A 26,983-nucleotide genomic window follows, 5' to 3' on the forward strand; every position below is an offset into this window, starting at 1 on the left:
TTCTAAGTCTGGCAACATCGAAATTTGTAATGTCAAATTTTTATTGTCGCAAAAATTTCAGTCATTATTTTCGTATTTTATTACGTGATTACAAATAGCCCGTAAAAAAAACAAAATTGGTCTAAAATACAGTCCGGGGGTGAACGCCGGCCGTCCGTCGTTTCGGCTGTGGTCATCAAATTGTGTGTGCTAACGTGTGCAAAGGGTAGCATAAATGAATTATGTCGTTGAGGTCGAAGGCGCTGGCTCTAGTGGAGGTGCTTCTGCGAGTGCCGCCTCTGTTTGTGGTGGATGAGTTCTTGAAGATCAGCCTGGGGCTGCCGGTGACGAGCGGCGAGGAGGTGTCGATCCTGAGCAACATCACGGTGGACCACATCGACCTGCTGAACGATGTTGACGGGACGTATTACGATTCGAACTTCTACAACGCTTTCTTCTTCACATTCCTCAAGTTCCTCATCTGCTGCCTAGGTACGTACCCGCTTACATTGCGACATATCGCTCGGCAGATTGACATTTAGTTGCCCAACGCGGTTTCGACACGGATCTCTGCATTGCCCTAAACTGAAAATAATCACGTATTTCGTTCTGTTAGAATTCAATTTTCAATCTTGCTGGTGTCCTGGTTAGAATTTGACATTGCTTTTAAAGGGGTTCATTTCAAAATAGATGTGAAAGTTTCATGAAGCAATTCATATTCATAGAAGTCACATTTTCATAAAACAAATTATTTATTTCTGACAATGACATTGTAAGATTCACAGCCAATATTGATACTATTTCTTTCTTATCGAAATAATGAATTCATTGTACTGAAAATTTAAGTTAGTTTCAGTGCATTTGCACTGTAATCGGTATTTAAATATGCCTGCTCTGACCTCAAAACATTCTTAAAAATGTTTATTCAGAATAGGTAATTATTTTAATCGGTTTTAGTCGAATGCTAATAGCAAACACATAGGTCAATGTTTGCTAGACACACGGTTATTATTCTTGTGTTAAATAAATGAGGATGTATTTTTTGAAGTATTATTTTAGCTAATTATCGTCACTTATTTAACACTTAACCCTTTATATGGTGGTAGGAATATAGTTCCCACCATATTTTAAACTTTGTTCCCTTGTTTTGAGGTCCAAAAACAACGCAAAAAATTGTATTTGTTCTGGCCATTAAAGGCATCCATAGTCTTGCTTGAATGAACAGTTCTCTACAAAGAATAAAAGCCCTTGCCTTTCATTAACACTATTATGTTACATGTTACTTTGTAATATTTATGATAACCAACTGATTAGCATGTAAGGGATATGGGTCAATAACCCAAAATCATTTTATAAAAGCTCTTTTATAACATTGTTACAATCGAACTTGCCTACATACTTATCTCCTCTCAAAATTGCAGTCCCCATATTTTTTACGTAATTTTAGGTAGTTATTTGATAAATTTTTAATCATACAATGACCTCATCTTGTGAGTTATTGACAAAAAATACCAAACATCTACTTCTTTGCTCCACCTATTCAAAAATTTGAATTTGGTAATATTTCTGTTGACCTTTATTTTTGATTTAAATTTTGAAGGTGTGTTTAACCTTCATTTAAGTATCAGTGATTGTAAAAACAAGTGGAGTGAGCCAACCTTTTAGTTTGTTTTGTTTGTTGATGTTAAATAGAAAATATTTAGCCACCAAGGTTAATATTTGACGTTTTTAATGCTTATTATGAACTTTTTAAAAGCAATAATAAAGTTTCAATCTAAAATCATTAGCAGGTGAATTTTTGAAGTAGAAAATTGTGTGTAACTTTTGACTGAGTGTTAATTTTTACCAAATATTTAGGCTGGGTTACACTAGATCTTACTTTGACTATAACAAACATCAAAAATCTGTCAAACTCCATACAAAAATCACTGGTTAGCTTTATAATTACGGTCAAAGTTTGGTGCAACTCAGCTTTATTGTTAGTTTTACAAGGATAAATCCAAAGATTTATAATATCTTATTTATTTTTCATGAAAGAAAACAAATCATTCACAACTGATAAAGATCCATTCACATGTTTATAGCACTCATTTATCCTGTAATCAATTTGTAGATTGTTGGTAACTAACTAGCATTACTTTAGATTTTAGATTATTCTTTGTTGAATCGTGATGATTTTATTTTACTATATTGTTGTAAAACAAATTATGTGAATATAGCTACGGTGCCAGATTATAAATCATCACAACCCGTGAGTAAATCAATTCGTCACAAATATTATTTTACGGTCAGCTGCTGGTACAGGTGCACACCTATTAATATCCCAGATTACACAAGCCAGGCTATGATCTTATATCCATTTTTCATACAAACAAATATTTTATACTAGCTTTCCGCCCGCGGCTTCGCCCGCGTGGAATTTTGTCTGTCACAGAAAAACTTTATCGCACGCGTCCCTGTTTCAAAAACCGGGTTAAAAACTGTCCTATGTCCTTTCCCGGGACTCAAACTATCTCTATGCCAAATTTCATCAAAATCGGTTCAGTGGTTTAGGCGTGAAAGAGAGACAGACAGACAGAGCTACTTTCGCATTTATAATATTAGTATAGATTATTATTGTAATTTTAATCGGAAACCAGTTAATTATCTGCAATCGGCATCCAATAGGAAAGCTACACTACACATATTTGGGTATTTAAATTAATCTTATAACCAATTACAGTTATTAACAAAATCTTTTTATCAATATAAACCACAGCTATTTAGTGACACAATATAGTTTCCTCCAGATAAAATTTTTGGTTACCTATACACTTTGTAAAATTTAAAAATACATGCTTACTTACTACTTATCAGCTCATAAATAGTAGTATGTAAGTGTGTATTTGAAAAGTAATTGCTTCTACTTTTAATTAAAGCAACCATTAAGATTGGGGTGATGATAAGTTGACCTCTAGCCTCTACCCATGGTCATATATTAATGTTGTCGTCCCGATTTTCAGTAGTGATGGTGGTACACGCCGTAATATTTGGAGGTCAGGGCCGGATCTACCATATGGCTTTTTGGGCTTCAGCCCAGGGCCCCGTGGATTCAAGGGGCCCCTAGCTAGCTAAGTCAAGTCAAAGTAAAAAATAGACGATAATGTGATAGTAGGGCCCCTAAGTAGTATTAGCCCAGGGCCCCCCAAACTCACGGTCCGGTCCTGTTGGAGGTGGTTCTAGGGTTGACCGGACATGTTTGGCTTTTTAAGGTCGTATCTGGGCTAATATTCTCTCGTCCGGCTTTTTATGTGGTAACGTGTTGGGGGCCTCGGAGACACCAAAAAAAGCCACCAAAATTTGCCAGCATATAGGCTTTTTAATGTCACGCGGACTGTCAGGTTAGTGCGGAATGCGGATCGCTCCGCACAGCCGATCTGTATGAACTGCAAGGGAGCGGAGCGGTTCCTCCGGACCGCATTACTCTAAAACGCTCCCTAGAAGTTCATACAGATTGGCCGTGCGGAGCGGGTCCGCACCGGACGGTCCGCGTGACACTAAAATCAGCCATAATGTTACGAATGATGTCCGGCTTTTAGGGTAAAATGTCCGGCCAAATTAGGCACTGGGTCTGGCTTTTGGGTTTTTGGAACTGGAAACCCTGGGTGTCCCGATTTTCAGGGGTGAGATGGTGACCAAGCCGTTTCTCCCTGGATCGTATTCGTAACACGATAAATTACGACTTTTCACAAAAACTAAGAAATTACTGGTCTACTGACGGAGTTGATACCTGAGGTGTGGGAGGATGTTTTTGTGACGTCAAACTTCAGCAAGACTTCAGATGTAATAATAATAAAAATAAGTTTATTTGAACAAATTGTTACATCTGGTATAATCACAAGGTGTTGGCGACATAATGATGAGATACGGTTGAACGTTAACGCCTGCTGTAAGATGACCCACGCTGAACTGTCCCACCAAACTCAATGACAGGGGGGCGCTACCATCGTTCAACTATATGGTTTCCAACATGGCAAACATCAGAACCAGCGATCCGGTATAGACGGTGGCGCCCCACTGTCAATGTCATGCATAGGACAGTTCAGTATTTTGGAACTACTAGTTTTATTGAAAAATTGTATGACTGTCGTTAGAAGATGTGTTTCAGACTTAATGCTCTGCCACGTCATAATATGTCAATGTCAGCCTCCCGTGCCGCTCTTATACCTTAGGCACTGACTCAGGGAAGCACCAGGCCTATACCTTCCCTGTCCTATGCATGACATTGACAGTGGGGCGCCACCGTCTATACCGGATCGCTGGTTCTGATGTTTGCCATGTTGGAAACCATATAGTTGAACGATGGTAGCGCCCCCCTGTCATTGAGTTTGGTGGGACAGTTCAGCGTGGGTCATCTTACAGCAGGCGTTAACGTTCAACCGTATCTCATCATTATGTCGCCAACACCTTGTGATTATACCAGATGTAACAATTTGTTCAAATAAACTTATTTTTATTATTATTACATCTGAAGTCTTGCTGAAGTTTGACGTCACAAAAACATCCTCCCACACCTCAGGCATCAACTCCGTCAGTAGACCAGTAATTTCTTAGTTTTTGTGAAAAGTCGTAATTTATCGTGTTACGAATACGATCCAGGGAGAAACGGCTTGGTCACCATCTCACCCCTGAAAATCGGGACACCCAGGGTTTCCAGTTCCAAAAACCCAAAAGCCAGACCCAGTGCCTAATTTGGCCGGACATTTTACCCTAAAAGCCGGACATCATTCGTAACATTATGGCTGATTTTAGTGTCACGCGGACCGTCCGGTGCGGACCCGCTCCGCACGGCCAATCTGTATGAACTTCTAGGGAGCGTTTTAGAGTAATGCGGTCCGGAGGAACCGCTCCGCTCCCTTGCAGTTCATACAGATCGGCTGTGCGGAGCGATCCGCATTCCGCACTAACCTGACAGTCCGCGTGACATTAAAAAGCCTATATGCTAGCAAATTTTGGTGGCTTTTTTTGGTGTCTCCGAGGCCCCCAACACGTTACCACATAAAAAGCCGGGCGAGAGAATATTAGCCCAGATACGACCTTAAAAAGCCAAACATGTCCGGTCAACCCTAGAACCACCTCCAACAGGACCGGACCGTGAGTTTGGGGGGCCCTGGGCTAATACTACTATCACATTATCGTCTATTTTTTACTTTGACTTGACTTAGCTAGCTAGGGGCCCCTTGAATCCACGGGGCCCTGGGCTGAAGCCCAAAAAGCCATATGGTAGATCCGGCCCTGACCTCCAAATATTACGGCGTGTACCACCATCACTACTGAAAATCGGGACGACAACATTAATATATGACCGTGGCTAGAGGCTAGAGGTCAACTTATCATCACCCCAATCTTAATGGTTGCTTTAATTAAAAGTAGAAGCAATTACTTTTCAAATACACACTTACATACTACTATTTATGAGCTGATAAGTAGTAAGTAAGCATGTATTTTTAAATTTTACAAAGTGTATAGGTAACCAAAAATTTTATCTGGAGGAAACTATATTGTGTCACTAAATAGCTGTGGTTTATATTGATAAAAAGATTTTGTTAATAACTGTAATTGGTTATAAGATTAATTTAAATACCCAAATATGTGTAGTGTAGCTTTCCTATTGGATGCCGATTGCAGATAATTAACTGGTTTCCGATTAAAATTACAATAATAATCTATACTAATATTATAAATGCGAAAGTAGCTCTGTCTGTCTGTCTCTCTTTCACGCCTAAACCACTGAACCGATTTTGATGAAATTTGGCATAGAGATAGTTTGAGTCCCGGGAAAGGACATAGGACAGTTTTTAACCCGTTTTAAAATTAAAATAATTAAAATGAAGATATTAATTTTCTGACTTCACCATACCATTTATATGCCCATGTTAACATGGGCTAGTGTCGGCTCATATACCCATTTACCTAACACCCTGTAGATCCGATAACTTTTGCTTCCGTCCTATAATTTAAAATGGACCTGGGCAAATGCTGGCCTGCAACCTACTTAGGTACCTGGAAAAAAATACAATCATCGTTGACATTCAATATTATTTTAAGATTCAAACAAGGCGATAATTAAAGATTAAATTATTGCCTACGTGACTTGCATAATGTTTTGGCGGTTCAGTCTTCAGACCAAAGGTCTCTAACCTTTTTGGTCTCGTTTTTGTTACTAGAAGTTATTAGGTGAATCCCCTTCGCGGGATTGTTTACTTACTTATTTATTTTCGTGGACAGAGGAAATAAAGCTGAACTCATTCACATTGGCTGTCTGTCTAATGTCTGACTTAGGCTGGGTTGCACCATCTTACTTTAACTTTGACCAACGTCAAAAATCTGTTAATCTCCATACAAAAAACACCGGTTACCGTTATAGTTACGGTCAAAGTTAGGCGGTGCAACTCATTCCATTCGATACGCATACAAAACGCTTTTCGCGTACGAAATTGCGTGGCAACTATACAAATTACGATGCATTTTAAAGTAGCACTTGTTTCGAAATTATGCACGCGTTTCATCCACCAATTTACGTATGACCTTGTCAAAAAAAATCTTATTCCGATATAGGTAGGTACATGAAATGAACCAAGTAGGTAAGAATCATACGCCCGTATTCACAAACATTTCTATGAGGTCTCACAGTGTGCGTGGACGCACAGGGTGACATACATACGAAGTACGAACCCATCACAGAGCTCTATTCAACGCTGTGCGTGCGTTTGCTGCTTCACTTAAGCAAGCGTCGTTTGTGAATACGAGCGTTAATGTAGAATCGTATCGAAACTAGTTTGATTAAAAGGTACCTACCTACTTACCTAATAATAATACACAAAAGTAATAAGTCGTTTACATTAAGTTGTTATTATTACAGTTTATTGACACAACATTGTTCATTATGCGGCTGCTAGGTAATTAATTATTAATTTACTATCTATAGATGCATAAAATAATGTTATTTGAATTAATAATAATCGATATTTGTAAAATAAATTGGGTCTCTAAGCAATTCCACGTATTTTTATACAAAACTGAAAATATTTTAAGGCACAGGAGAAACGCACAAAAGTAACTTTTTGGTGCTTAAACCCATTTCACTTTCGCGAAGATTCGAATCCCAAACAAAACGGTCCGAATAATCGGCGATCTCTAAACCGGTACCTTGCGAAAGTTAAGTCGAATAAATAAACCAAAATCGACTTTGACTTTGACCCCGATTCGCTTTGGAGTTTGGAGTCGTGACGTGACCTTGTCTAGCCGAGGCCTCAAGACAAATTATATTAGGTACTTATTTGTAGTTATTTGAAAATACTAATTTACTAGCGTGCGCACGCGACTCCGAACGCGTGGTTTGCACTAAACGGGACTTTACGTTCTACAGCTTGGCCTCCAATGAAACCCAACCAGTGAAGGTTGAGTAGTCCCGAGGGGTTCTAACTGTCTTGGAACCCGCTACGAATTGGTATGTGACACCAATCAACTGGTGAAGGTCTTGCGAGGTGCCTAGATGCGGGCGGCGCAGTCCCGGTCTTTATGGAAATCCTTGGGGGTGGCCTTTGTCCAGCTGTGGACGTCATTTGGCTGAAACGAACGAACTTAACAATCGCGCAGCCCTAAGAAGCCAATACCGTTGTGGCTAAACGCAAACCGCGAAAGCCAAGAAAAAAAAAAAAAAAAGAAGCCAATATACATAAACATATACATAGGTTTATTTCGTTCGTTCGTCGTTCGTTTCAGCCAAATGACGTCCACTGCTGGACAAAGGCCTCCCCCAAGGATTTCCACAACGTCCGGTCCTGCACTGCCCGCATTCAGCTTTATTTATAGAGATGAAAAGTAGCCCGAAAAGCTATAATCAATACTTTGAATGAAACTGAGATCAATACTTTGCTTGCATTCAATAGTTGCCCCTAGAGGGATTCGAAGCTGAAACCGCGATCGTAGCGCATATACGGGCAAACAGACAAAGCGATCGTCCGACAACTTACCTAACTTACAAACATGTTTATTTACGAAGCAACATTTTTACTAATTGACGTAAACATGTTTTCAGCGTTGCTACGTGAATGTTTTCACAGCATGGTATTTTTTGGTTGTTGACTCTTAAACATTTTATTTTCATAATAATAAAAACTTGTTTTTTTTCTATGCTGAATATCGTCAAGAAAATACATAAAATTCCATATCAACAAATTGCTGTTTAATGTCTTAAAATTTCTCCCTGCAGCTGGACAGGACCTAAATTTATCCACTAAAAGTTAAAACCAGAAAAAATCCCTACAACCTGATGCAAAGCTATGTTCATTACTCTACCACGCAAAAACTATAGAAATATACGCGGACGAATTCGCAGCAAAAGCTATAGTTAAGTAAATGGTAGGATGTGTAACCATAGGCGCTAATTTCATAGTTACACTCGTGTCACATAGAACTTGAGTGACTGCAACTGAGTAACCTTGCCGCCGCTTGCGCCAGTCAAACTGGTCCTTACATGCTTCCTAAGTTCAAACACTGTCTAGTCTAGTTATAGATCTATCTACCTAGACCTATAGACTTTTTTTTCAACAACGAGGAAGCTCTTGGCCTGTATCTCACCTGATGGTAAGTGATGATCAGGCCGAAGGTAGAAGCGAGCTTCACCCGGAATCCTCAACCACAGAGGAACTGGCTATCTTACCTCTAACTGCCGGAACTCAACAATGCCGTTAACATGTGACACTTAGGTAAGATGGTGGTAGCTAGCGAGGTGGACTTAGAACAAGCCCTACCACCAACCAAACCGAACAGAAAAATCTGCCCCCGCTGGGAATCGAACCCGGGACCTCTGCATCTGAAGCAGTAGGTAAGACCACCACTAGACCACAGAGGCGGTTAAATTTAATTGTCAAAGAATTCTTTGGCTGTGTTTGAATCGAGATTCAAATATTTTACGGACCTTAAGGTCCACGGCAATCCAGTAATTCAAGATACCGCAAAATTGAACAGTAACTGAAAGAGTCCTAAGCCCGGTTAAGAGAGACGTGTTTGAATGACCAATCAGATCTATGAACCAAAGCTGAGCGAAGAGATGATGTGGAAATAACGAAATCTGATTGGTTATCAAACACATAGAAAGAAAGAAAGATACATTTATTACAATGGACATCACACAAATACAGTCAATTACATAGACATGACAGTGGCACATAATAAAGGAAGAAAAAGTAAAAACAAGAGTAAACTGAGCAGTGCCACCCATTCACAAACAAGATGCCCACTGCAACGGGACCCCACTCAGCATATGCCGTGGCCCACGGTGACGAACTGACGAAGGCCACAGCGCTGGTTTTCAGTGTGCCCCATGCCGAGTGAGGGTCACGGACCATTTATAAAATAAAAATAATAAGCTGCATATCTCCTCTCGCCTCCGATTTTGTGGAAACACGGCCTAATCGATGCTATCTAGGGTCATAACTCTGCCTAGCAAAATGCCTACTCACTATTGTCTTGTAAATGCCCAGGTCATATCCGAGAAGACATGTAAAGGAAACATGCTTGACACAAACAAAATTCCATTGTTGTTCTGTTATGCATAAAATAATCCTAAGTCAATATTATTCAGGCTGACCTTGCTTCGGGCCGAAACAAACGTTTGACGTCAGGTATTGATTAGCCGGCTGGTGTTTCCCTCGGTCCTGTCGGCATCTGTACTTTTTATACAGGGTGTCCCAGAATGGGTGAATCAAACTGCTAGGGGTGGTAGCTCTACTAATGTACTATCCCTAAAAAATATGCAAAAAAAAATTGAGTACGGTTTTTTTTAAATAAAGTGCTCTAAACTCTAAATCTAGTCATTATTTTCAAAAGTTTGTTTACAGATAAACGAAGCGATCATGTCCAATTAATATTAGTAAGAAAAAAGTACAAATAAACTCCAAACGCAGCAATTTATAACCAGATACTTAGGCAAAGCTGATTTATTTTCACTTTAAAAAAAAAATTTTTTTGTGTCATGCGCTTTTTTTTCATATTTTTTAGAGATAGTACATTAGTAGAGCTACCTCCCCTAGCAGTTTGATTCACCCATTCTGGGACATGCTGTATAATCCTTTGCTTTACTTTTTTTATAAGGTTTATAGCAAGGAGATCGTAGAATTGTCTTTTCCTGTTTTTAGAGTCGAGGAATGTAGGGCAGGCTTGATAGATCAACATCTGCGTGCGGATCTCCTGTTGTATGGTTCCTGCATCTTTTCTTAGGGTACCCCAGGGGTGCCAACAGGGCCCTGTTCCATTACCCTCGTTATCTTTCTATCTCAGAAACTCAGAGCTGTTGTTGTATCTCATAGCATAGCTGTCTTCTGATTCTTTTGAACCGTAATAGTTAAGCTGTTGAAATTTTCACTTCACTCTTTTTTATATTATTCTTATCATTAACAACAAACAAAATAATAGAAGAGCCCCTAAGAGAGCTTTAAGTTTTTAACACTCTCCTCTCCAATCTAAAAAATGATTTTAATTAAGAGGATTTTAATTACTGATTGACATTAAAAATACTTGCAAATTAACATAAAGCTACCTTAGGGTGAATGACCCTTCTCAGAACTTAACGGCATTTTTGGGAGTGGCCGATTTAAATATGACCTTAAATACGTCTGAGGTTAAAATGAAACAGAGTGACCCGCTTTGGTGCATGACAACATCGATTTTGAATTAATTTAATTCAATATAAAAAAAATGTGTATTAGCGGCCGCCCGCGACTTCATAGTTCATACGCGTGGATCCCGTTTTACTCCCTTAGGGGTTGAATTTTGCAAAATCCCGTCTTAGTAAGCACCTACGTCCCAAAAGGAACCCTCATGCAGTGACCTTTCGCTTGTATATTATGTACTAGCTTTCCGCCCGCGTGCAATTTTTTCTGTCACAGTAAAACTTTATCGCGCGCGTCCCTGTTTCAAAAACCGGGGTAAAAACTATCCTATGTCCTTTCCCGGGACTCAACTATATCTATGCCAAATTTCATCAAAATCGGTTCAGTGGTTTAGGCGTGAAAGCGAGACAGACAGACAGAGTTACTTTCACATTTATAGTATTAGTATAGATCTAGATTTAAAGTTTAAAACCCACATGGTTCCGGTTGCATTCTGGACTGTTTTCTTGCTGAGAAAAACTCAATTTTAATTTTAGACAATGTTTCTTTACTATTTCTATGATGATGGTGGTTAGTAATGACCGTTGCACTACAGTAGTGTGTGTTTAATGCCACAAAATTACCGCAATCCAGCGTTTTTATACTAAGATTGATCATTATTTGCAAGTCACAATGGCTACGCTTTAGTGCAAATCTAACAATGGAAGTATTGCAAAACAACACAGAGAATCTGATTCTGTCTGGGTTTGGTCTAACTATTCAAATTTAACCAATCAAAAGTCTCAATCTATGCTTATGCTTCCAATTAAATTGAATTGAGCTTCGTGAAACTAGCTTCATATCAGAAACGTCTAATAACTGGAAAAATAGAGATAGCTTGTCAAATAGAGCAAGGAAATCTTGATAAACTAAGGAAAAAAGAGGAACCAGAAAACTGCCAATGGTGAACATGAGCCGTATGAATAATGATGATATCATCTACATAGTTCAGAAACTCCTAAATCTAGTCAAAGTAGTGTAATCTACGAACCTGTTCTATAAAGCTGTTGGTAGAGAAAAAGGTCAACCAGTATGCCTGCCAGATAAAACAATGCAAAGATCTTTACGGAGCCTAGGATGTTACTCCGAAAAACGTTATCCGAAGTTTCGAATGCTACCATCCCTCTCACGCAAATCGAGATGCCAGAATGAGAGACAGTGACAGATAGGCACGAAACTACGTATATTTTGGAGTAGACTTGCTGAATCCGGGTCGTCGATAAGAGCATCGCCAAAAATTGTGGATATAACCTTTGCACCTCTTCATGCGTCCGCGTCAGTTGCGCTAATTGAGCCTAGATTACCGTACGAAATTACGAATGCGTTTGAACTGCTTTTGTCGCGTGAGCTGGACAAAGTTTTGGCTTCAAAATACTTCAAATTATATCTTACATAATCAATTATATCTTATATACGCCCATATTCACAAACGATGCTTGCTTAAGTGAAGCAGCAAATCGAACGCACAGCGTTGAATAGAGCTCTGTGATTGGTTCTGTGTCACCCTGTGCGTCCTCGCGCACGACCTCATAGTAAAATTTGTGAATACGGGCGATAAATGTCCAGCCGTGAACCGTCCCAACTATGATATTGTCAGGATGGCTTTATTATCAACTAGCTTTTGCCCGCGGCTTCACCCGCGTGAAATTTAGTACCACAGATTCGCATAAATTATAGCCTATATGTTAATCTGGGTTACAAATAATAATACTGTAGTTTCAACAAAATCCGTTCAGTAGATTTTGCGTGAAAGAGTAACAAACATCCACACAAACTTTCACCTTTATAATATTAGTAGGAAGTAGGATACTAGGTTGTTATTTTTGTATCAAAGGACCCCAGGTCCATTAGTCCACTGGCCAAAGGTCATTGCTATGACGTCTGTGAATAATAGTGCTATTGATTGATCGGTCAAAGGTAAAAACTCATAAAACTTATTTTTTTATGCCAGTAGGCTTTTAAAAAGTACTTTTACACGTTCCAGTATCAATTCTACCACTGCCAATTTAGGCCAGTAAGAAAATAACAATTAAAATGCTCATTAGAACTATAAAAATGCCTACTAGAACTTAAATTCTTTTACAATAGTACAATTTCTTTTTAGAAATGCTCTTCAATTAGCATACAATGCATGTTTAATAAAACCGGCTTTTTCAAAATGAATGTATTTCAATGATAATGAGAAAAAAATCTGTTCTGATAAATGCAAAAAATAAATATCCTATTTGTTGTCGGTTTTTCTTTCAATGGGAGAGTATGCCGAGCCCATTGCCACTTCATTTGATTAATAATTATCGCAGCAACTTCTAATTTCCCTAGGGCAGGGAAACCTGCACCCTTTGTGTCCTCCTCCCACTTTTATGTCTGTCAAGTAGGGCTACTACAGTCTAGTAATTAATAATAATTGACCTTATAAGCCGCAGGAAGGATGCAATATTAGTTCTTGGCTAAAATAAGTTTATTAAAAATCATACTACGCAGTTTTACGTCCATTTCTCTGACATAATGTATGTGACATTCCTCTCATAGCAAGTTTATTATATTTCGTCGTGATTCGTCGTGACCACATTAAAATCCATCTTCCAAGTACCTAGTTTCCTTCTTATGACTTTGCTTATTACGCAGTCGGTCAGCAAAATGTCGAAAATATTTTAATTTGGTTCATTAATGACGTGTCTGACCATGTTATTGTATTGCATGGTGTAGAATATTCGATGGCTCGAGGTTTCCTGATCCGAGTCCATAGCTAATAATAACTATTAAATAGTAGATATTCGAATATTAATAATTTTAAATCTAGTTTTGAGGCTTGTTTTATAATAACCTCCCTCGCAGCTTCTACGTGAAGCGATTTCGAATTAGAATCTGTCACGAATGTTACATTGTCTACTGAAGGCGTTGACATAATTTCTAGACTTCTAGAGTATTCCCAAGATTGCCTATCGCTATGACGTATACAGCAATCAATCTAAAACGTCTGGGGTAGACAGAGAATGTTATCTCCAATTGAACCTAGGTCGTGGGTCTAACTAGTCGTGAACTTGTTATGCAACTGTCTGTCTGCAATCAGTTTCTATTTTAGAATACTTATCCTGACAATCCTGTGGGTAGCTGATATTTCTATTATATTAAATTTCCAACGAGAGGCATCATCATTTCAGCCGCAGGACGTCCTCTGCTGAACAAAGGCCTTCCCCGATGATTTCCACATCGCACTGTTGGTAAGGCCTCAGCCTCGAACTTAGCGGGCAGCGGGGCGGGAGCGGCGGCGGCGCACAGTAGTTTGATTTTAAAAATAGGTGGACATACGATCGAAAGTCATAATTTCACCGAAACAAAAATTGTTTTGGATAGCATTTTGAATGCTGATCAACATTTTTCATTATGCATTTTTCGATAAAACGAGCCTTTCATGCTTAAAAAAAATATGACAAGAAAATTTGTATGGAGAAAAATCTTTTTTATTTTTTTTCTGGCTACTGTTGCAAACTGTAGCGGTCAAACCTTATGTAGTCGTAAGTACCTATGGCAGGCCTGGCTCACTCCGCGCGGTACATCCGATAATTACCTACAGCGAAGCGCCCCGCCGGCGGGTATTATATCAGTCGAGTGACACACGGCGCGCCCGTCAAGACGCTGGCGTGCTTTGTAGTATGATTATAATTCTATGATCGAAGTATTATTAAATGGACATAAAGAGAAAGAAATATTGTGCGGCGTTCGGGTGTTTAAATTCGAAAAGAAATCTACCGGATTTATCTTTTTTTTTTCGCTTCCCAAAGATGCTGAAAGGTATGTTGGCCATGTAGGTAATCAATAATTCTTAGGATAATATAGGAACCTAACCTACCATGACTACTGTTCAGAATTCGTTCGTTCGTTTCAGCCAAATGACGTCCACTGCTGGATAAAGGCCTCTCCCAAGGTTTTCCATAATGAATGCATACTTACCTACATACGTACCTCATTACAAATAAGTAGATTAATTATTTTTTCACTAGACAGCAACCCTAACAGCGTAAGAAGAGTTCAGAGGCACGCGATAGAAAGAGACAAAACTTGTAGGTGAATAAAATTGTAGGTACGTAGTGCTGTGCGAGCTGAATTCCACTGTATCGCGTCGTAGCAAGACTCGCATTTATTTAAATCGTCTTGCGGAGTAATCCTTCTGTACCTGTACTATTACTTATTCTGTGCCTATGGTGCCTAACATTACTACATAAATATTTTTTGCGGGCACGCGCGGCGAAGCGAGTAATGGACATGCAAAATTTTAAATATTTTTATTTATTTTTATTGATTTTAATGCACTTAAAGTAATTATTAATAGATAAATATACTTAGTCTAACTTACTACAGCCCCCTATTACCTCATTTCACGCTAAAACCTTTCAAACTAGAACCTAAGTTTGTAGGTACTAGGTAGTCTAAGTTGTTTTTATTGTCATTATAATATTCACTATTGGTCTACTGGTTATCGTGTAAGATAGATTAGGTAGATATCAACCCTTTACCTAGGTATATACCTACTTCTTGGCACTTATAATACCGACATACATGATTAAAAAAAGTCTTCAAACAAGAACCCTTGACTTCAATGGTTATGAAAGATTTTTTAACTTTCTAGAGTAGTCCTGAATAGATCCTTAAATCATTTTGACTGTCATAATCGATTACAGTAGGTAGCGGGAGAGTTTCAATTTTGATAGAACTGTAATTTCCAGTTCTTCTGTTGAATAGTCTTATACTTTCGCAAAAATATTCTTTATTTTTTTGGCTCCTTTAAAGAGGTGTAAGTTTCTTTCCTTTCGTCTTAAAAGATAACGTACATAACACCTTTATAAGTAGCCTCAAACATAAAGCATACCTTTACCCAATCATCGAACTGAGAAAAATCTGAAATCCGACATTTAGCACCTTCTTCCATTCATGTCTTCAATTATTATCTTCGTTCGAAAAACAATCAAAAAAAGATATTTTAGCCTATTCACTTATCTTGATCAGAGTGTTCAAAATAATCAAAGTCACTCACATACTTACTTTTTCCGAAAGAATCCAATAGGCAGGTTTGCAGTACACCAAAATGTTATCACATTATCTGCACCATGCATCAGCAGTTTTTGTGTACGTTAGCTGGCATATAAAACTATAGGTAGAGGTGTACATAATGGATCTGCAATAATGTGTGGCAATACGGCTCGGAAACGTGGCCTCTCAATATAGGCCTTATAAATAAGCTCAAAATTGCACAACGTGCTATGGAGAGGGCTATACTCGGTGTTTCTTTACAAGATCGAATCAGAAATGAGGAGGAGATCCGTAAACGAACCAATGTCGTTGACATAGCCCAACGGATTAGCAAGCTAAAGTGACAATGGGCAGGGCACATAGTACGCAGAACTAATGGCCGATGGGGCAGCAAGGTTCTGGAGTGGAGGCCACGTACCGGAAAGCGCAGCGTAGGACGTCCACCCACAAGGTGGACCGACGACCTCATAAAGGTAGCAGGAAGGCGCTGGATGCAGGGCACCACCAAGCGGCCATTGTGGAAATCATTGGGGGAGGCCTATGTTCAGCAGTGGACGTTCTATGGTTGAAATGATGATGGATGATGAATAATGTGTAGAAGAGGGTTACGGATATTTCCATTTATGATGGAATTATTTGACTAACTGAATGGAGAGCCATAAAAATGTATTGTTTACTATATGGGTTGAAACCCTTACTGAACCCACTACCTACTGTAATCGATTATGACAGTCAAAATGATTTAAGGATCTATACAGGACTACTCTAGAAAGTTAAAAAATCTTTCATAACCATTGAAGTCAAGGGTTCTTGCTTGAAGACTTTTTTTAATCATGTATGTCGGTATTATAAGTGCCAAGAAGTAGGTATATACCTAGGCAAAGGGTTGATATCTACCTAATCTATCTTACACGATAACCAGTAGACTAGTAGTGAATATTATAATGACAATAAAAACAACTTAGACTACCTAGTACCTACAAACTTAGGTTCTAGTTTGAAAGGTTTTAGCGTGAAATGAGGTAATAGGGGGCTGTAGTAAGTTAGACTAAGTATATTTATCTATTAATAATTACTTTAAGTGCATTAAAATCAATAAAAATAAATAAAAATATTTAAAATTTTGCATGTCCATTACTCGCTTCGCCGCGCGTGCCCGCAAAAAGTATTTATGTAGTAATGTTAGGCACCATAGGTACTTACGACTACATAAGGTTTGACCGCTACAGTTTGCAACAGTAGCCAGAAAAAAAATAAAAAAGATTTTTCTCCATACAAATTTTCTTGTCATATTTTTTTTAAGCATGAAAGGCTCGTTTTATCGAAAAATGCATAATGACAAATGTTGATCAGCATTCAAAATGCTATCCAAAACAATTTTTGTTTCGGTGAAATTATGACTTTCGATCGTATGTCCACCTTTTTTTAAAATCAAACTACTGTGCGGCGCTGGAGCGGGGCGGGCAACGCAGACCCGTTCTCGAAACAAGCGGGCAGCCGGGGCGCGGCGCTTTAGCGGCGAAGTGTTGTGTTTGGGGTTGTGTTGTCGAGATATTTGTTTTTATTCGCAAACGAAATGTCTGAACAACGGCGACAATTTTATTTCGATTCAAATTTATTCCTAACGCTCGATTTATTGTGGGCAAAAGAAGGAGTGCGCTGCCCGCTCGTTGCCCGCTCCCTCGCCGCTGCCCGCTCGTTGCCCGCTCCGGCGCCGCTGCCGCGCCGCTGTTTTCGAGAACCGGTCTATTTGATTTTACGCATAAGATCCTGCCGCTCCCGCGCCGCCGCCGCCGCCGCCCCGCTGCCCGCTAAGTTCGAGGCTGAGGCCTTACGGTTGGATTGTGGTTGGATGCAGGCCGATACCAACCGAAAACTATAATTTCTGCTAATTTATCTACCTCTATTGATTCCTTCTGGGTCCAAGACATTTAAGATACCCCGCATACTACATATAGACTTTTTGTCGGCCGATAGTTCGGTCGGGCTGATAATCAGTTTGATGAACAAGTATCTTCTATACTTATTTGGTAAATTACATGGTTATTTGGTATAAGCGGATTCCTCATACAAATTAAAAACCGATCAAACCATCGGCTGACTAAAGTCTGTAGACTGCGGGGAGTCTTTTGATAATAATTGATGATACTTCATAGGTGAATTTTGGAGAAATAGAAATTTCGTGACAAACATTACATAACTATGTAAACCAGTGTCACATTCATTTCCTTAAGGCCTCAGCCTCGAACTTAGCGGGCAGCGGGGCGGCGGCGGCGGCGGCGCGGGAGCGGCAGGATCTTATGCGTAAAATCAAATAGACCGGTTCTCGAAAACAGCGGCGCGGGAGCGGCGCTGGAGCGGGCAACGAGCGGGCAGCGGCGATGGAGCGATCAACGAGCGGGCAGCGCACTCCTTCTTTTGCCCACAATAAATCGAGCGTTAGGAATAAATTTGAATCGAAATAAAACTGTCGCCGTTGTTCAGACATTTCGTTTGCGAATAAAAACAAATATCTCGACATTCTCGACAAAATAACCCCGAACACAACATTTCGCCGCTAAAGCGTCGAGGCTGAGGCCTTAGGCCTCAGCCTCGAACTCAGCGGGCAGCGGGGCGGGAGCGGCGGCGGCGCGGGAGCGGGGCGGGCAACGCAGACCCGTTCTCGAAACAAGCGGGCAGCTCGCGCGGCGCTTTAGCGGCGAAGTGTTGTGTTCGGGGTTGTGTTGTCGAGATATTTGTTTTTATTCGCAAACGAAATGTCTGAAAAACGGCGACAATTTTATTTCGATTCAAATTTATTCCTAACGCTCGATTTATTGTGGGCAAAAGAAGGAGTGCGCTGCCCGCTCGTTACCCGCTCCCTCGCCGCTGCCCGCTCGTTGCCCGCTCCGGCGCCGCTGCCGCGCCGCTGTTTTCGAGAACCGGTCTATTTGATTTCACGCATAAGATCCTGCCGCTGCCGCGCCGCCGCCGCTCCCGCCCCGCTGCCCGCTAAGTTCGAGGCTGAGGCCTAAGGGTCAAAGTATCAGAATAAATCGATGTATTTGAAAATCTCACGAATGAGGTTCATGTACCTAAGCGTCAGCTTATCTTTGTTGTTAATATTTTAGTGTTAATCTATCAACAGACACGTGTTAATTATGTATATTGTAGTGTTTATTATTTATATACTACATATTTGGCTTCAATAGAGGTTACTACCGGGATGATACTGTACTAATCTTTAATTCTTTGTTGATTAGACAGTAACATTTTAAAGTATTTACTATTTAGAATATGTTAAAGTTCTTTGCCATCGAAGGTCAGACAGTCGGTCAAGGACTCGTGCGTGGTCATTAGTGGTTAAATTGATTCGTTTTGTGCATATTTTGTTTTATGGAAAACTTGAACATCAATGGCACGTGTCTCTCTCAGGTTGTATTCTGGTTGTAGAGACCTTAAGGACCAATCAGATTTTTATATTTCTACATCTCTCCGTTCAGCTTCGGTTCAGAAAGATGATTGGTGGTTATTCCGTCTCCACTTTACTGGAAACCGGGCCTTACATTCGGGAAGTTTTTAACAGAATTCGGAAGTTTTGAACATTCGTTCGTTCGTTCGTTCGTTATTTCAGCCAAATGACGTCCACTGCTGGACTAAGGCCTCCCCCAAAGATTTCCACAAAGGCAGGTCCTTGGGGGAGGCCTTTGTCTAGCAGTGAAACGAACGAAGTATGATCTGATAATGAAGAGTCTGGACAAACAATTTCCTTTGTGTCGATTTAAGAACATCATTTATTTGAACATTGTAACCTATTTGACAACGTGTCCCTATTCCCTAACACCCTGTTGTAGCCATTAGGAAGAATCTACTTCATATACCTCTGAAGTTAAATAGTTGATTCAGTACATAGGCAGAGGAAAGGTCCAGGGCACTTATACACTTCCCAAATGTAGCTTGCCCTACCACTACTTCGGGACAACATATGGGCTGATGCTGAGAAGAAGTGGCGGAAGAAACTCCTTTGTCAGCCTCTTTTTGTGAATGAATGCGGAATATAAAACATAGAGCTCAGCGACAACATTATGGATGATGACCTTCCAATAACGAGATTGGTAGCTTATGTCGGTTAATTATTCTGCCAACGCAGAAGATTCTACAACATTCGATGGTGATCGAAAGTTATTATGTAAACCATTTTAATTTTAGATTATGTTACTGGCACAGGGCAAGTTGATCTGTGATCCTACTGTTCAGTTCAGTCCTACATGGTGGAACCATAGAAAAAGTAATTTGTAGTGGACCTACCAATAGATCTGGTAGCTTATGCCAGCGGCTTTGCACGCCGTTTTAACGTTGTTTTGTCACCAAAGAACCAAATAAAACGGTGGTGTGTTACGTAAAATCGATTCTATTTTAGGCATTCGTTCAACCGTGTAAATTCGTGTCTTTAAATACAGTAATTTGAATAATGATGATAATGGGGCTCCAGTCTCTTTCACAGTAATATTGAAAATCACATTTGAAAGAATCCATTTTAGACATACGCGTAGATGAAAATATTAGAATTATGTAATCATGAGTTCAACAACACTAAATACCTACTCTGCCTAGAGATTGTATCTTTCTAATAATTTTCTCATTTGTCTTTCTTTTCAAAATGAAGGGAAGGCATTTAGACCCTGGGTGACGAAGAAAGTTTGAGAAAACTTGGAATAGCTGACTCATTTGCCAACTAGTGTCGCATTGCATCTCATTACCACTAGACACCATCTGAGGGAATATACTCCTCGTGGTAATTCCCAACCCTCTTCTACGTTCATAGTATCTGACTATACCTCTACTAACATTTCATTGACACAGACGAATCATATCAACAACACTTTCTATTGGATAGGAATCTGTGTAGAATGACTCACCATTATTAAAAGCCTCCGATTTTTCTCTAGATCTTTTTTTAATGGCAACCAAACCTCTCTGGGAGGTTTATTTCTGCCAATGTCGAGTGAAAATTGACATAGTTATCAATAGAACGTGGGTGTTTCAGTTCTATTGATTTTTCATGGATTCCGTGGAGTTAAGTATGCCCGTAAGCAGGTTTCAAGACGCCACCGGGTCCAAAGCAAGTTGTTCATACGACAACCCACTCGACACTCGATGCGCGCTCAAATTCGAAGTATTTCAATTTCAATGTTTTTTTTTATAATTTATCACTTCACTGCACTTTAGAACACAAAATAACACCAAATTTGTACACTAAAGCCCATTAAATAATAAATTGAAACCATTAAAACAGATCGACCATGCTTCCCGTTCAACTACCCTCCACGGAATCCCAGTGCTTGAGATATGGGAGCGGCATGGGCATTGACATTGACATTATGACGTGCGTGATATGGGTGTTTCTCTGCTATTTGGAAAATCGTCCATACAAGACTGTCCTGAAGTAATTTTATTAAATGTTGAGAAATTTTGTTAACGAAATTCAGGGCAATAGTAATTTAAATACATATCTAAAAAAAGCCCACACATTTTCCCCTTAGTTTTTGAGTTATTGGCGATTTTTCGCAAAATTGCGACAGGGGAATGTTGCAACCACCCAGGGGAATGTATTATGGACAAAAACAATTAGTATTTTTCTTTGAATAAACAAACTCTTTATTTTTCTTTGCTATTATAAAAATATGTAAGTTTTTGAAACAAAAAATATTATTATTAAAACAAATATTACTAATTTATAATGACTTTTCTTAAGCCTAATAACAGTAGCATTAAACTTAACGAACAATTAAGTTTTAAGACTTAAATTGTATGACACTAAAGTCAGTCTTTATAATAATCAAAAATGTAGTATCCTGCCTTTTAAAACAGAACCAATAAAATACAAAAAGTAATAAACAAAAAACATTATTACTGCTAATTTTTGTTTTTTGACCCCGTTTCTGGTGAATGTAATATTGAAACGCTATTCTTGTTATTTCGTGTTGGGTCAGATGATCTTAAAGGCGCCTGATGTTCTTCTGCGAAATCTTCTGAATCAGATGTAGGTATTTTCCCTTCCGAAATTATTTGTTCATTATCATCATCATCATTTCAGCCATAGGACGTCCACTGCTGAACATAGGCCTCCCTCAAAGACTTCCATGTTGATCGATTCGTAGCAGCCTGCGTCCAGCGCCTTCCTACTACCTTTATAATGTCGTCGGTCCACCTTGTGTACCGTAAAACGCAGCGTGGGACGTCCACGCGGCCTCCACTACAGAACCTTGCTGCCGATGGGCCATCAGTTCTGCGTACTATGTGCCTTCCTATTGCCACTTCAGCTTGCTAATCCGTCGGGCTATGTCACCGACATTAGTTCGTTTACGGATCTCCTCATTTCTGATTCGATCTCGTAAAGAAACACAAATTATTTGTTATGTCTTCATGACTTTCTTTTTTGCACGAAACTTAGCACAGTGCTCCCTCCAAACCTTTTTTACAGCCTTATGCTCACGACAACTCATATCTTTAACTGATTTTATTTAAAGTTTTTCTTTTTTCTTCTTTTTTTCAATTTTTCTTTTAGGGTAATGTTTCAAGTCGATGATATCAAAATTGCACAGCTATACGTTTTTGTTCTAGAAATTCTTCTCATGTTTCGCGTAGCTTCTTTTTCGGTGAAATTTTGAGATAATACCTACTAAAAAGACGTTATTTTAGTGGTCAAAACCTAGGAAAACAGTAGTATGAACAGTCCCCTGTGGTATGAACAGTACCCTGTGCTATGAAATGACAGGGGAATGTTCGCCAGGGGAATGTTATTTTTACGTGAATACTTCATAAAACAATATCATTTTAAAACATTAAAATAAACGCAACTTATGTGGCTACATACTAGAAGATTAATTAATTTAAACAAATTGTCGTTATTAAAACTCTTAAAATAGTTAAAAAAAAGGCTCACCAGGGGAATGTTTTCACTGACGGCCGAGACGCGTGATTCACCAGATGACGCAGTAGTAGCATTAAAAAAAATAGCGGCTGCCCACTAGCTACACAACTGAACAACCTTAACACCTATTGCGTTCCGTTTTGCGATCTAAGTGCTTTGCGCCAAAACTAAATATGACTTTAAACCGGTTTTAAAATTTTAACAGGGGAATGTTTTAATAATTTGAGGACAGCATTCTCAGAAGGATATTTTGATTAAAATTATATTGTAAACATTGTTTGTGATGTATTAAGATGCTAACTGTTATTGTTAATGTATTTGGATATTTTTTATTCAAATATCAACAGCAATATAATAAACATTTGTAACAATATGTGTAATTCTGGAAAAGGGACGTACCAGGGGACTGTGATTTGAGACGTTTGAGATTATTTATTCGAATATTCCATGATTAAATTACTAAATATGCTATGTCATGCTAAGAATACCTAATTCTATGTCGGTATTGATACAAAAACCTGAGAAATTTTAAGGTTTACTACATAAATTTAACTTGGGACAGCGATTTTCCATTTAGTGGAGAAATGCCCATATAGCATACAAATCTGAAGCGTATATGAAGTCTCGCTGACGTTTAACGTCTCAAAAACACCTTCCCGTGCCGCTCTCATCCCACAGGCACTGACTGAGAGATATGCGTTAGATGGAGCATTCAAGTATTACGTAACGCAATTTTTGAAGATTTGAGACTCCCCCTCCCCCCCTTGTAACGCACCGTAACGTTTTTCTGTACCCCCCCCTCCCCCTCTCTAAACGTTACGTAACACTCAAGTGACCATTTAACAGATGGATAGCGATTAATCCCAACTTAACAGTTTTATAGCTATAAAAGTTGGCTCAAGCATAACTACCTATTTTTTGAAGAAGTGACTCTGGATCCTTCTAAAGACACATTTTTGGGGTAAAAACCTTTCCTTTAATGAAATTAAGTTTAGAACTAGGCTTTTAAATGGTGCCAATATTGGTGGGAAGTGGGGATGCATACGTTTGAAAGTGCTTGTCGCGGGAGGTGCGATTTATTTGATGTCGAGTGTATAAACGAAAAGGTTTGCCAACTTGCGAGAACAAATGAAAAATGACGACCAGACTATAATACAATTGAAGGATTCCCCGTAAAACGTAAACGAAAAGGGTTGCCAATTTGGGAGTTTTAATTCCCTAAATTTTTATTAAAAAAAAGAAACAATGTTACGTAACGTCTTGTAAGAAAGACCCCCTCCCGCCCTTGTAACGCATCGTAACGTTTTACGAGACCCCCCTCCCCCCCAAATTGCGTTACGTAATACTTGAATGCTCCCAGATCTACAGGTATTATGATACATTCTTGTAAAATGTAGAGCTCGGCTGCCTGTAAATTGATTATCCCTAAGCTATGCGATAAAAATATTGGTTTTAGAATAAACGAGTTATTAATTATTATTATACTTACTCCGATGACGTTCGCTAGTTAAATACGCCTAGTTTATGTTCAGTTCCGAGATTATAAATAAAACTGGTTTATATGGCAATACAAACCTGACCCGATCCGTTTTAAAACCTTAATATGCTTCCTGATACTTGCAGAATTGAAATATTTATTTGTTTTAACAATTATCGTGTTTAATACACTTTTACTGGTTATAAAGCGGTATTAATGTAAAAGTAATAAGTAATTAATTAACACCTTGAAATGGATTTAATAAAATGAGCGCTCGAGCGCCCAATAAACACATTTTGTTAAAGCGCCGATTTGTCAGACTTCCACATCGTCAAGTCGTAATATTAATAAAATATTTATTAAAGGATGATCCAAAAAATAAAACCACATTGTAGGATTCTGAACTCTGCGATAATATGGGCAGCTAAAAATGTTGCCTATTTTACAATAGTTTAAATAACTAAATGTTTTTGTTTGTTTGTTGTTCCTACGAAACAAAATAATAACTGTTGCCTTTCTCTTCTTTCCAGGATGTATGTCGGCACTATGCATATTCGTGCTCTACACGAAGCATCTCATCATAGTGTACCTCTACCTCATGTCCGTGGGCTTAGTCTTCGTCTCGTACTGGACCAATGTATCCGCCATCAAGCAGATCCTGGCGCTCAACGCCACGGCAGCCGAGGCCGCCGCACCCACCACCAGCATCCTAGAAGACATCCTCAACCTCAACATGAGAAACCTCATAGATCTCGAAGGACCCGGCGTACTAGTCATACAAAACTTCGCTATACAATTCGTCCTAGCCATCATATTCCGAAACGTACACTTAGGACCACGACACGCAACCATACAAAAACTCCTACCCATGAGCTTCATGGCGCCCTCCTTCCTAGCGATGCTCCCGGTACCCCCACAACTGCTGCACCATTCGCCGGTATTCTCGACTTTACTACCGCTCTTCCTCGTCAAGTATGTTCTCTGGTCGTCCGCCTACAATGTGATACAAGTGATCTATGCCGGCTACCAACATGGCCGCCTCTTCGTCAGCAACTACGGCCTGTCAGCGCTAGTCGAAACAGAGTGGATGCGACTGAACATACCTTGCGTTCTGAGAGTATTTTGGGTGATGAGAGTCGCAGAACACGCGATATTGCTCCTTATGGACAACTACGAAGATGACGCTGAAGAAGGCCTCAAAGTGTCCACTCTACTCGCAGTGCAATCCCTCGCGTCAATGGCCAAGTCGCTCCTAGTAACTGGGTGTGAAACCATCACAGCTGTTCTAGGCATGACTTCAGTAATCTCCTTCTTCTGTCACTACATCGGCAACTTCTTCCAATGGATCCTGCTCACAGATGAGGAGGAAGACAAGAGTATAGGCGCGGTCTCCGCGATCCTGTTCTACATACTCGCTTTGCAGACCGGTTTGACCTCGCTCAACCCTGAAAAGAGATTCGTCCGACTGTGCAGAAACTTCTGTTTATTATTCACGGCTTTGTTGCACTTCTTACACAATATCGTAAACCCTATGCTGATGTCGCTCAGTGCGTCACACAACCCGAGTACACACAGGCACGTGAGAGCGCTAGGTGTGTGCGCGTTTCTCATAATCTTCCCGATCTCCTTACTGGTGTACTTATGGTCTCAACATACGATATCGACCTGGCTGTTAGCCGTGAGCGCTTTCAGCATAGAAGTCATAGTCAAGGTCATAGTAAGTCTCATGATCTACTCGTTATTCCTGGTGGACGCATACAGAAGCACGTTTTGGGAGCAACTGGATGACTACGTGTATTACATCCGCGCGTTCGGAAATACGATCGAGTTTTGTTTTGGGATATTCTTGTTCTTCAACGGAGCGTGGATTCTGTTGTTCGAATCTGGCGGAGCGATTCGCGCTGTGATGATGTGCATTCACGCGTATTTCAACATCTGGTGTGAGGCTAGGGCGGGTTGGTCGGTGTTTATGAAACGTCGCACCGCTGTAAACAAGATCAACTCACTCAGAGAAGCTTCCGTAGACCAACTGGACAGATTAGATGACGTATGCGCAATCTGTTATCAAGAGATGCATTCCGCGAAGATCACCAGGTGTAACCATTTCTTCCACGGCGTGTGCTTGCGGAAATGGTTGTACGTCCAGGACCGCTGCCCGCTGTGCCACGACATACTGTACAAGATAGACAGCGACGTGAATAAAGACAACAATTCCGAGGCGGGTAACGAGGAGAACAGCAACAACCAAAACCTTCTTCTAGAAGAAGAACCAGATTTACTGCTAGGAGAGGGCGTCAGATGACTCTTGGAGTTTGACGACGACGACTACTTTCTTTTAGTTTAATTCTGTGTCAAGTCTAGAAATCGGCGATGTGAGTGGTATTAATTTGTATAGTAAGTTATTGTTTTTTTATATGATTATATACTTATATAAATCAGATATACCTGTGATTCGAGTGGTTATGTTGTGTGAGTGCGCCGCGAGCGAAGGACGCTGACTGTTCCCACTAAATGTTTTGCGTTTATTAAACTTAAATAACAAAAATTGCGAGTGATTCTATTATAGCAAACAAAATACAAATATACGATATGTTTGAAATTTGTCATATATTTAGATGAAACAAAGCTATTTGTAAATAGTTAAGGTATTTAGAAATAGCTTTTAATATTCGATTGTAACTTAAAAGAAAATATAAAAATAGTAACTTTTCTCATAATAAACTGTAAATAAACTATTATTTTAGTAGCAACTGGTTCATTTTAATTGTTTCCATGGCATCAACTCACTTTTTGATTAAAAGAAAACTATAATATAAAATGTATAACATTTATTGTCTCGTAAAATGTAACATATTGTTTAGAAATTCTCACAAAAATACACAATCTTCATCC

The 26,983-nt window shown here is 39.5% G+C and overlaps 1 protein-coding gene across 1 annotated transcript; it reads left to right on the forward strand.

Annotated features, from left to right (window-relative positions):
• On the forward strand, nucleotides 1–26,841 carry LOC135083828 (protein TRC8 homolog). The gene is made up of 2 exons (XM_063978568.1): nucleotides 1–471; nucleotides 24,622–26,841. The coding sequence occupies exons 1-2, from the start codon at nucleotides 222–224 to the stop codon at nucleotides 26,391–26,393; spliced, it is 2,022 nt and encodes a 673-aa protein (XP_063834638.1). The 5' UTR covers nucleotides 1–221; the 3' UTR covers nucleotides 26,394–26,841.
• Nucleotides 26,842–26,983: the final 142 nt, after the last annotated feature.

Source organism: Ostrinia nubilalis, chromosome 24 (assembly GCF_963855985.1).
Source record: "Ostrinia nubilalis chromosome 24, ilOstNubi1.1, whole genome shotgun sequence".
NCBI lineage: Eukaryota > Metazoa > Arthropoda > Insecta > Lepidoptera > Crambidae > Ostrinia > Ostrinia nubilalis.